The 12527-nt window shown below is 42.4% G+C and overlaps 1 protein-coding gene across 3 annotated transcripts in view; it reads right to left on the bottom strand.

Annotated features, from left to right (window-relative positions):
• Positions 1-9746: 9746 nt before the first annotated feature.
• Positions 9747-12527, bottom strand: part of LOC143279891 (uncharacterized) — a 96530-nt gene continuing 93749 nt past the window's right edge. For 2 of the 3 annotated variants that reach the window (XM_076584195.1, XM_076584193.1), the window contains 2 exons: positions 11724-11867; positions 9747-10510 (listed from right to left, as the gene is read on the bottom strand). In XM_076584195.1, the coding sequence (XP_076440310.1) occupies positions 10466-10510; positions 11724-11867 (189 nt within the window). In that variant the 3' untranslated portion in view covers positions 9747-10465. The remainder of the gene's footprint in view (positions 10511-11723; positions 11868-12527) is intronic. The other variant, XM_076584194.1, reaches the window with a different exon arrangement.

Below are 12527 nucleotides of genomic sequence, written 5' to 3'. Positions count from 1 at the left end.
ATTGTCACCTCATCACTTTATTGTCACCTCATCCACTTTCACTTCATTTCCTAAACACATGAGCATGGCACATACATACACATATTTTTCATTAATGATGTATTGATAAATACATTCTGCACTTTAATGATAGAAACTGATAAAAACAGCAGCTGATCATTCACAACTAACTATATCTATTCTTGCAACTAAAGCTGACTAAAGAGATTTCTTCTAGTTTTAGTGTGCACAAATATGAATTCTCATTGAATAAACAAGACTTTGGTCAATGGTCAAAATTACATGTTTCAAAAAAACATTGAGTAGCTCAAAAAATAATCATCCTCATGCCAGTTCTTCTCAATATGTGAAAAGGAATCAGACTTGAAGAAGTGTGTGTGTGTGTGTGTGTGTGTCTGTCTGTCTGTCTGTCTGTCAGTCGTGCATGTGTTTGTATGTGCATGTGTGTGAGCAAGTGTGTGTGTGTGTGTGTGTGTGTGTGTGTGTGTGCATACATGCGTGTATGCATGATTGCGTGTGTGTGTGTCTGTGTGTGTGTGTGTGTGTGTGTGTGTGTGTGTGAGTGAGTGTGTGTGAGCACATGTTTGTGTTTTGTTAACAAGCTTGTGTCTGTGAATGTGGGTGTGTTAGTATATGTGTGTCTATAAGTGTGTTGGTGTGTGAGTGAAGGCACGCGTGCATGCTTGTGTGTAGGTGTGTCTGTGTGCGTATATGTGGGTGTGTGTATATGTGGGGTAACTAAAGGTATGTGTATTGTATGAGTGTGTGTGTGTGTGTGTGTGTGTGTGTGTGTGTGTTTGAGTGAGTGTGTGTGAGCACATGTTTGTGTTTGTTAGCAAGCTTGTGTCTGTGAATGTGGGTGTGTTAGTACATGTGTGTTTATAAGTGTGTTGGTGTGTGAGTGAAGGCACGCGTGCATGCTTGTGTGTAGGTGTGTTTGTGTGCGTATATGTGGGTATGTGTATATGTGGGGTAACTAAAGGTATGTGTATTGTATGAGTGTGTGTGTGTGTGTGTGTGTGTGTGTGTGTGTGTGTAAGTGTGTGCACATGCAAACATATGAGAGTGTGTGTGTGTGTGTGTGATTGAGCATACACGTGTGTGTATGTATGTATGTGTGTGTGTGTGTGTGTGTGTGTGTGTGCATGCTTGTGTGTAGGTGTGTCTGTGTACGTATATGTGAGTGTGTATATGTGGGGTAACTAAAGGTATGTGTATGAGTGTGTGTGTGTGTGTGTGTGTGTGTGTGTGTGTGTGTGTAAGTGTGTGCACATGCAAACATATGAGAGTGTGTGTGTGTGTGTGTGTGTGATTGAGCATACACGTGTGTGTATGTATGTGTGTGTGTGTGTGTGTGTGTGTGTGTGTGTGTGTGTGTGTGTGTGTGTGTGTGTGTGCGCGTGTGTGTGTACGCGCGCGCACATGCACACGTGTGTGAGCGGTCATGGTTTTCATGTACAAGTTTTCAAACCAATTACAAATATTGAACATATCAGAGTGGAAATCTTTCTGGAGTGCAACGTAACCTGAATTTGTTCTGCTCTATTCGTGTCATTTGATTTCATATCACTGTGCAGTATAAGTATTATTTATTTTTTCATGGACATGGACAGGTTATCATTATCAAATAACGAAGAAAAATAAATATTATGTAACACATAATTTCACTTAAGCATTAGAATTCCAACGAATGTAGAACTCAATTAACATCAGGTAACACACAGAATTTCAAACAGTGCATTTCAAAATTTGACTCTTAAAGAAATGACAAATATTCTGAAACACACAAATGCATAATTTAACATCTCATAAATGCAAATTGGTGATACTTCAGAAGTATGCATAACTGAATATCACAAAATAAAACCAAAAAATTTGAACTGATGACAAATTTGCACTTCAAAATTTAAGTAAATTTTATTTTGAAAAAAAAAAAAGTTTACATGACTACATGCAAAACACTTACATATCAACATGTTCTGACTTCCCAAAACTTTGAATAATAATCATAATCCATACAATAGTGGCCGTAATGGGCTGGGTTTATCCATACAATACAGTGTCCGTAAGGGGCTGGGTTTATCCATACAGTACAGTGTCCGTAAGGGGCTGGGTTTATCCATACAATACAGTGTCCGTAAGGGGCTGGGTTTATCCATACAGTACAGTGTCCGTAAGGGGCTGGGTTTATCCATACAGTACAGTGTCCGTAAGGGGCTGGGTTTATCCATACAGTACAGTGTCCGTTAGGGGCTGGGTTTATACATACAGTACAGTGTCCGTAAGGGGCTGGGTTTATCCATACAGTACAGTGTCCGTAAGGGGCTGGGTTTATCCACACAGTGTCCGTAAGGGGCTGTGTTTATCCATACAGTACAGTGTCCGTTAGGGGCTGGGTTTATCCATACAGTACAGTGTCCGTAAGGGGCTGGGTTTATCCATACACTACAGTGTCCGTAAGGGGCTGGGTTTATCCATACAGTACAGTGTCCGTAAGGGGCTGGGTTTGATTCCCACTCATGTCCTTTCTCCCAGGTCTGACTGGACGCTCAGCTGTCACTATAAAGAGTCCGTGAGGGTGTGGGTTCGAATCCCGCTCTCGCCCTTTCTCCAAACTTTGACTGGAAAATCAAACTGACCGTCTGGTCATTCAGATGAGACGATAAACCGAGGTCCCGTGTGCAGCACGCACTTGGCGCACTGAAAAACGAACCCATGGCAATACAAGAGTCGTCCTCTGGCAAAATTCTGTAGAAGAAATCCACTCTGACAGGTAGACAAATATACACCCATGCACTCAAGGCGTGGCTAGGGCGTTTGGTTATGCTGCTGTCAGGCATCTGCCTTACAGGTGTGGCATAGCTCATATGGATTTCTCTGAACGCAGTGACAATTCACTGACAAACTGAAATTGAAAACTGAACCCGAATTGCTGACCTAACGGTAATGCACATCACAAGACAGCGAGTGTTCATGGATTCTATTCTCAGACATGGAACATGATTTTTACCACTCGACCTCTGTGTGGTGGTCTGGCTGCTAGCCTTTCCACACTTAATTTCTCTACTGGGATAATAAAGTTATTCTGATTCTGATTCTGAAGAGATGAGAAACTGGGGTTCCTTGTGCAGCATACACTTGGCGCACATTGCAGAACCCATGACGACAAGAAAGTCGTCCCTGGCCAAATTCTGTAGAAAAATCCACTTTCATCATAATACAAACAGACTTTGCATGCAGGAAAAAAAGAAGAGGAAAAAAAGAAAAAGGTGTTGCGACTCAGAGTGATAGGATATAACTACACATACACAAACATCTGTGCAGATCTCGCCACTATAACAGAAACAATGAGTTATTGGCTCATTTATAATAACAATAATGATGATGATAATATACATTTATATAGCACTTTTTCTCTCTAAAAGCTTGGGGCGCTTTACATGAAAGAAAAAAATTACAAATTACATGAATCATTCATGACCACTCTTTCTCAAAACCCCTCCCTCCCCTAAACCCTTTCACCGCCAAGCTCGCATTTATGCATAGGCGTGGTAGAGGACCCATGTCACTGAAAGATGACCATTCATTGGTCTGTTATACAGGAACCTACTGCTCTTAATGTTCGGTGGTAGGATAGGTCATATTTTCTATACATCGCAGGAGGGAATCCCCAGCTATTCTTAGCCACTGTCTTTTCTGTGTTTATACCACAAGGGAATTTTGTACTCTAAATTGACTGGCGGTGAACGGGTTAAAAAGACGTGCTTTCAGTGAAGAGTGAAAGGCAGAGATAAAATCAAATGCACGGATACGATAAGGAGGGTTGTTCCAGATGTGAGAAGCAGCAAAGAGGAAAGAACGTTCACCATAGGTTCTTGTATTGACACGAGAAAGTTTCAGAAAGTAATAGTCAGAGGAAAAGCAGAAATGGTAAGGTCAGAAAGAATGGTATCATCCATAAATCAATCAACATCACAAAATTAGTTTCAAACAAATAACCCCACTCATGCAGACCTGAGAGGCAGAACGAGCCAAAGTTACCACATACCACCAATATGCGAATATTTTCTTTGTATCACTTTCAAACAAGCATTTACACGTCACTATTTTGGTGTACAATGGTTTCTTACAAAACATGAATATCACAGACAGTAATAGTATTCATATAATTTTGATTTTGTGTATTCCTGTTCCATACAAAATCTACATTTGATAATATCTTTTTTTTTTTAAATACCAAGATCACCTTCAAGGACACAAAAACCACATGAGCTACAATAACAAAATGTAGGAGGAGAGTGACATGAAATGTAGCATATGATCTGATGAGCATGAATGATGCTGATAGTTTAGAAAACAAAACAAAAAACACACACACAAAGTTAGGAGGTAACACACTCACTATTTATAAAAGTAAAAGGCCCAGTCGCCTTTTACAGGCAATGTTTGCTATTTCTGTAACAAAACTTCCTTTTTTTCTGGACAGAGTTTTACAACCATGCAGGCAGTGAATTCATATCCACTGAACCTATAGGATCTCGGCATAGGACTGCGAGGCCCAGTCCTCTCCCTTCACCGTTTTAACATTCCCTGATCTGTGTCAGGCACCCATTCACACCTGGGTGGAGTGAGGACAATCAGAGGACAGTGCCTTTCCCAAGGACACTACACCATGCTGAAACAGGGCCTGAAACCCTGATCACTGGCTGAACACCGGAAGTCAAATAAGGACAATCAGAGTACAGTGCCTTTCCCAAGGACACTACACCATGCTGAAACAGGACCTGAAACCCTGATCACTGCTGAACACTGGATCACAAGTCCAATGCTTGGACCAGTTCTGCCGCGGCGCCCCAAAAGCATTCTCCAAACGCAAACAAGTTACAACAATGGTAATATAAACAAAACCAGCAGGTGCAACAACAACAACAACAACATAAGTTGCACACCAATGCAAAATGCAAAAAGACATGTCATATAATTTTGGGCAAATTGTTTTTTCGGGCTCTAAAATATGTGATTTTTCCTCAGCTGTTGTCATAACTTTGTCTGAAGTTAAGGTGTCATCATATCCTGAAATAATTCTTTGTTTCCTTTTCTTTTTCTTTTTTTCTTTTTTTCTTTTTTTTTCTTTTTTTTTAAGTGGTGAATTTGAAATGTCTGTATATTTGCTTCTGCTGCTGGCTACGGCATTTGCAAGTCTATCTGCTCAGAAGCTCAGCGTTTCCAGTTGGCAGGCTGTATCTACTTATCTACTGAGACTGCGTTAACGAGCTTGCCTTTTATGTTGAGCGGCATGAAAAGGAAACACCAATGACTGGACTACCTTTTCTTGCATATAGTTTGACAATGTCAATGCTGTCCACTATATAGCACAGAGATTGTGGAAAACATGATGTAAACGTCTCCCAGATTGTCTGACTCTCTCCAGGCCTGGCCATGGTGTTGGATTTATATGTAAGTCTGGCATCCACATGTCAAAAAAGATCTTTCACAGCTGATGTGGTACAGCACATATGGATCAGTCTGCACACGTAATCACCTCCTTGAAACAGAAATGGCATCCAGACAAAACTAATGAAGCAGCAACACGTGACAAACAGCTAATCTTTTTCTTCACTGCCTGTAGCAGTGACACACATGATTTAAATTCTATGTAAAAAAAAAAAAAATAACAATCAATTAAGAACATATAGCAGTGATGAATTTGATAGTTAACAGACACCAAAATGATCGAAATTTGTCCTAAAAACTTTTAAATTCAGCTCTTCCGTTAGATGTGGGTTTATTGTGTTTATTCAAACACTGGACTGGGAAGTTTTGAGGTCATCGCATGGTTCTTAAGTGGTGTTGTGATGACATGCAGACATCACATGGTCCTTAAGTGGTGTTGTGACGACATGCAGACATCACATGGTCCTTAAGTTGTGTTGCGACGACATGCAGACATCACATGGTCCTTAAGTGATGTTGTGACGACATGCAGACACCACATGGTCCTTAAGTGGTGTTGTGACGACATGCAGACATCACATGGTCCTTAAGTGGTGTTGTGACGACATGCAGACATCACATGGTCCTTAAGTGGTGTTGTGACGACATGCAGACACCACATGGTCCTTAAGTGGTGTTGTGACGACATGCAGACATCACATGGTCCTTAAGTGGTGTTGTGATGACATGCTGACATCACATGGTCTTTAAGTGGTGTTGTGACGACATACAGACATCACATGGTCCTTAAGTGGTGTTGTGACGACATGCAGAAATCACATGGTCCTTAAGTGGTGTTGTGACGATATGCAGACATCGTATGGTCCTTAAGTTGTTTTGTGACGACATGCAGACATCATATGGTCCTTTAGTGATGTTGTGACGACATGTAGACACCACATGGTCCTTAAGTGGTGTTTTGACACAATGCAGCATCACATGGTCCTTAAGTGGTGTTGTGACGACATGCAGACATCACATGGTCCTTAAGTGGTGTTGTGATGACATGCAGACATCACATGGTACTTTAGTGATGTGTGACGACATGCAGACATCACATGGTCCTTAAGTGGTGTTGTGACGACATGCAGAAATCACATGGTCCTTAAGTGGTGTTGTGACGACATGCAGACACCACATGGTACTTAAGTGGTGTTGTGACGACATGCAGACATCACATGGTCCTTAAGTGGTGTTGTGACGACATGCAGACATCACATGGTCCTTAAGTGGTGTTGTGATGACATGCAGACATCACATGGTCCTTAAGTGGTGTTGTGATGACATGCAGATATCGCATGGTCCTTAAGTGGTGTTGTGATGACATGCAGACATCGTATGGTCCTTAAGTGGTGTACAATCATCAACATCAATAAACACAGCAGTACAATCATCAACATCAATAAACACAGCAGTACAATCATCAACATCATTAAACACAGCAGTACAATCATCAACATCATCAAACACAGCAGAACAATCATCAACATCAATAAACACAGCAGAACAATCATCAACATCAATAAACACAGCAGTACAATCATCAACATCATTAAAACACAGCAGTACAATCATTAACATCATTAAACACAGCAGTACAATCATCAACTATAATCATCAACATCAATAAACACAGCAGTACAATCATCAACATCATCAAACACAGCAGAACAATCATCAACATCATTAAACACAGCAGTACAATCATCAACTACAATCATCAACATCAATAAACACAGCAGTACAATCATCAGCATCCAAAAGGTTGATTAACAAATACTCTCACAGGACAGAGATTGTTCACAGGGTCAGTATGTTCAGCAGCAAGTGAATATCATCACAGTATCGGTTTATTTAGCCCTGCACTGATTTAGACACCACTGGGATCAGGATTTTTTTTTTTTTTTTTTTTATGGACAGGGGAAATTGTTTGCTGAAACCCAGGCTTTGGCACACAACCAATAGACCTGGAGGAATCTGATGAACAATTATTATTTGATGCAGCCCCCTAATGACTCTTCACAGAGTTACGGAAGAAAAAGAAGAATAATTAGGGCCGTTACATTCAAGGACAGGTTCACTTTTTCTGTCCACAGGTTTCAAAAGGTTAGCAGGTATAGTCAGTGAACTGAAAACATCCATCGTTGATGCTAATCCAGTGGTCAGTTCTGAGAATCATCCAGGAGTCGATGGACTGACACACATAGCGTTAACCCATTCACACCGTGGGTCCATGTCTTCACCCAGCCATGACCATTTTATCCACATGATTCATCACGTCACTCACCAAGTCGACCAGTTTACCAACAGAGTCCATAAAGACATCCACAGATTGAGTTCCTGCTCAGAGTTAATGTATTCAACAAAGAGGTCAATAAATTCATCCACGGGGTCACTGTATTCACTCGGTTAACGTATTCATGCGCAGGACCAATGAACACACTCATTAATTCCCATTTTACACACAGTTAAACAGAGAGACATCAATTCACTGGCTGAGTTTATTCTCTGCATTAGCTGGTATGGTCGGCACAAGGATCAGTCTGCTGATACAGATGGTTAATCTGTTCACTGAGATAATCAGTTTATTCACACAAAGAGCTGATGAAGTCATCCTTGTTCATCAGTTTATTCACATGAAGAGTTAATGAAGTCACTGTGGTTCAGTTTATTCACACAAAGAGTTAATGAGGTCACCCTTGTTCATCAGTTTATTCACAAGAAGAGCTAATGAAGTCATTGTGGTTCATCAGTTTATTCACACAGAGTTAATGAAGCCATCCTTGTTCACCAGTTTATTCACAGAGTTATTCACTGTGTTCAGTTCATCCCAAAAGTTAGCATGCTCAGCAAAACGGTTGATAAAATCGGTCCAAGCAGTAATTAAAAGATATCCACAAGTCAATAAAGATATCCACAAATTCACAAAAATATCCACAAACAAATAATCCACAATGGACGAATCCACAAAACCAGAAGAGTCATCCACTCTTTCTTTTCTTCGTACTCATGAGTCTGTAGTTCACACTTGCTGTGGACATTCTGGACAGCAGATTGACCCAAGCATCAAGAAGTTCCAGACAGAAAACCAGAGGATTAATCCACAGCCTGGGTTCCATCAATCATCACAATCATCATGATCACGACTTCCATCCCCACCTTCATTTGCACAGTTGAAGTTTTCACTTAAAAAGTCAACATGCCGGGTAGAAGAGCAATCACTGTCTGGATTAACCCTTTGTCTCCTCACTGAGGTAAGACAGAGCTTACAGGTCAGGGTGTCAGTGAAGGGCTGTCACCTCACTGAGGTAAGACAGAGCTTACATGTCAGGATGTCAGTGAAGGGCTGTCACCTCACTCAAATAAGACACAGCTTACTGGTCAGGATGTCAGTGAAGGGCTGTCACTTCACTGAGGTAAGACACAGCTTACAAGTCAGGGTGTCAGTCAAGGGCTGTCACCTCACTGAGGAAAGACACAGTTTACAGGTCAGGATGTCAGTCAAGGGCTGTCACCTCACTGAGATAAGACACAGCTTACAGGTCAGGATGTCAGTGAAGGGCTGTCACCTCAATGAGATAAGACACAGCTTACAGGTCAGGATGTCAGTGAAGGGCTGTCACCTCACTGAGATAAGACACAGCTTACAGGTCAGGATGTCAGTGAAGGGCTGTCACCTCACTGAGATAAGACACAGCTCACAGGTCAGGATGTCAGTGAAGGGCTGTCACCTCAATGAGATAAGACACAGCTCACAGGTCAGGATGTCAGTGAAGGGCTGTCACCTCAATGAGATAAGACACAGCTCACAGGTCAGGATGTCAGTGAAGGGCTGTCACCTCAATGAGATAAGACACAGCTTACAGGTCAGGATGTCAGTGAAGGGCTGTCACCTCAATGAGATAAGACACAGCTTACAGGTCAGGATGTCAGTGAAGGGCTGTCACCTCAATGAGGTAAGACACAGCTTACAGGTCAGGATGTCAGTGAGGGGCTGTCACCTCACTCAGATAAGACACAGCTTACAGGTCAGGATGTCAGTGAAGAGCTGTCACCTCAATGAGATAAGACACAGCTTACAGGTCAGGATGTCAGTCAAGGGCTGTCACCTCACTCAGATAAGACACAGTTTACAGGTCAGGATGTCAGTCAAGGGCTGTCACCTCACTCAGATAAGACACAGTTTACAGGTCAGGATGTCAGTGAAGGGCTGTCACCTCACTGAGGAAAGACACAGTTTACAGGTCAGGGTGTCAGTCAAGGGCTGTCACCTCACTGAGGAAAGACACAGTTTACAGGTCAGGATGTCAGTCAAGGGCTGTCACCTCACTCAGATAAGACACAGCTTACAGGTCAGGATGTCAGTGAAGGGCTGTCACCTCACTCAGATAAGACACAGCTTACAGGTCAGGATGTCAGTGAAGGGCTGTCACCTCAATGAGATAAGACACAGCTCACAGGTCAGGATGTCAGTGAAGGGCTGTCACCTCACTGAGATCAGACACAGCTTACAGGTCAGGATGTCAGTGAAGGGCTGTCACCTCACTCAGATAAGACACAGCTCACAGGTCAGGATGTCAGTCACCACTGTATCTGAATTGTCTCCCCATGGCACTGCTTTCCTTTTCTCCAGCAAAATCAACCACACCACTGATAAACACACACACAGTAAAGGTCGTAACTGCACTTCAAACTGATGCACAAAGGCTCAGCACTCTGGGGACTAATCAATCTATCCGCATATCTGACCAGCCGCGTATCACAGATATTCTTTCCCAAGTTTTCCTCTTGAGTACGAAGACAGGAACCTCGGTGTCAGCTGAGGAGTGTTGAGGTAGTGAGTGACTATCGCCTGATGATCAGGACACACAGGTCAGCTCTGGCACCCTGCCAGAGGACCTCTCCATGGTGGTGTGTGTGTGTGTGTGTGTGTGTGTGTGTGTGTGTGTGTGTGTGTGTGGCATCAGGCCGGCTAGTTGTTGCTGACGTTGCCTTCCTCGTACAGTTTGTACACCAGCTGCAAACACAACAGATAATTAGGTCATTATCTTCTTCTTTTGATGCTCAGGTCAGACCATATCTTCTTGTAGTTTGTGAGTGTTTTATTCTTTTGACATGGGGGTCAGACCATATCTTCTTGTAGTTTGTCAGTGTTTTATTCTTTTGACATGAGGGTCAGATCATACCTTCTTGTAGTTTGTCAGTGTTTTATTCTTTTGACATGGGGGTCAGACCATATCTTCTTGTAGTTTGTCAGTGTTTTATTCTTTTGACATGAGGGTCAGACCATAGCTTCTTACAGCAATGACTTGAGTGAGCGAGGGTGTGATGTGCTGAGGTTCTGATGTTTTTCATTTGTTTGTTTTGTTATGATATGTATCAATGTGTGTGTGTGGTGGGGGGATGTGTAATATGTGAATGTGTATGAGAGAGAGGGAGTGTGTGTGTGTGTAGTGTAGTGTAGTGTAGTGTGTGTGTGTGTGTGTGTGTGTGTGTGTGTGTGTGGTGGGTATAATGTTTGGGTTGGATGGTTGGGAGTTACATATAGAGGGGTACAATACAATACAATACAACACAACCTATCAAAATACAACACAACAATATATAATACAATATAAAACAATACAACAGAACGCAATGATATACAACACATCACACCACACCACAACAGAACACTTCACAGCACAACACATCAGAACACAACATAATACAGCACAACACAACACAACACAACACAACAATATATATGATACAATATAAAACAATGCAACAGAACGCAACACAATACAATATAATTCAACACAACACATCACATCACAACATAAAACGACGCAACAAAGTACAACACAACAAAATGATATACAATACAACACAATACAACACAATATATCACAACACAACAATATATATATATAATACAACATAACACGAGAAAATACAACACAACACAATAATTTCTATAATATATTACAGCACAATACAACACAACAAAATACAACACACCACAACACAACACTCTACAACACATCGCAACACACCACACCACACCGCACCGCACCACAACACACCACAACACCACAACACACCACACCACACCACACCACACCACACCACATACACCACATCACACCACACAACACACCACACCACACCACACAACACACCACACCACAAATCTTACACACACACACACACTGCGCCCGCCCCCCTACAGCCCATCCCAGACTCACACTCTTAAACTTGGTGGCCAGACCGTCCATGAACTGATCAGGGTTCTTGCCGTGTGGCACCAGGGTCTCTAGGGGCCGACCCGCCCTCTCTCTGGTGTACACCGCCTCCAGGCCACGCGGCACGTAGTCCGTGTTGATCTCCACCTGCACTCACACACACAACACACACGGACGAATGCATGCGTATGCATGCATGCACACATGCACGCATGCAACCACACACACACATGCACGCATGCACAAACAACCACACACGCTGGCATGACACGCAACATGCACACACACACACACAAACAACCACACACAGGCATGCACACCCATGCACACACGCACACACACACACACACTCACATCCACACACACAAAAGCACATACACACACACACACAAACACACATAAACAACCACATACAGGCATGCACACACACACACACAGAGGCAGGGACAGGGAAAACCCTTTTGTTGCCGTGGGTGCACTAAGACCACACTGCACCCACAGTTTATCGTTTCATCCAAATGACTAGCGTCCAGACCACCACTCAAGGTCTAGTGGAGGGGGAGAAAATATTGGCGACTGTGCCAAGATTCGAACCATTGTGCTCAGATTCTCTCGCTTCCTAGGCGGACGCGTTACCTATAGGCCATCGCTCCATATAAAATCAAGCAAAATGAGTAAGTCTTGAGACTAATTGTTCACTGAAATGTAGACCCCAAGACTATGATGACAACGATCATAAATAGTAAAAGAGTGGTAACTCTCTCCATTACACAAGGTACACAACTTCAAGTCAGTGATACTTACACT

The sequence above is a fragment of the Babylonia areolata genome, chromosome 3 (assembly GCF_041734735.1).
Source record: "Babylonia areolata isolate BAREFJ2019XMU chromosome 3, ASM4173473v1, whole genome shotgun sequence".
NCBI classification, from domain to species: domain Eukaryota; kingdom Metazoa; phylum Mollusca; class Gastropoda; order Neogastropoda; family Buccinidae; genus Babylonia; species Babylonia areolata.
The sequence above is the reverse complement of the archived record's forward strand: the minus strand, read 5'-3'. Positions and strand labels throughout refer to the sequence as shown.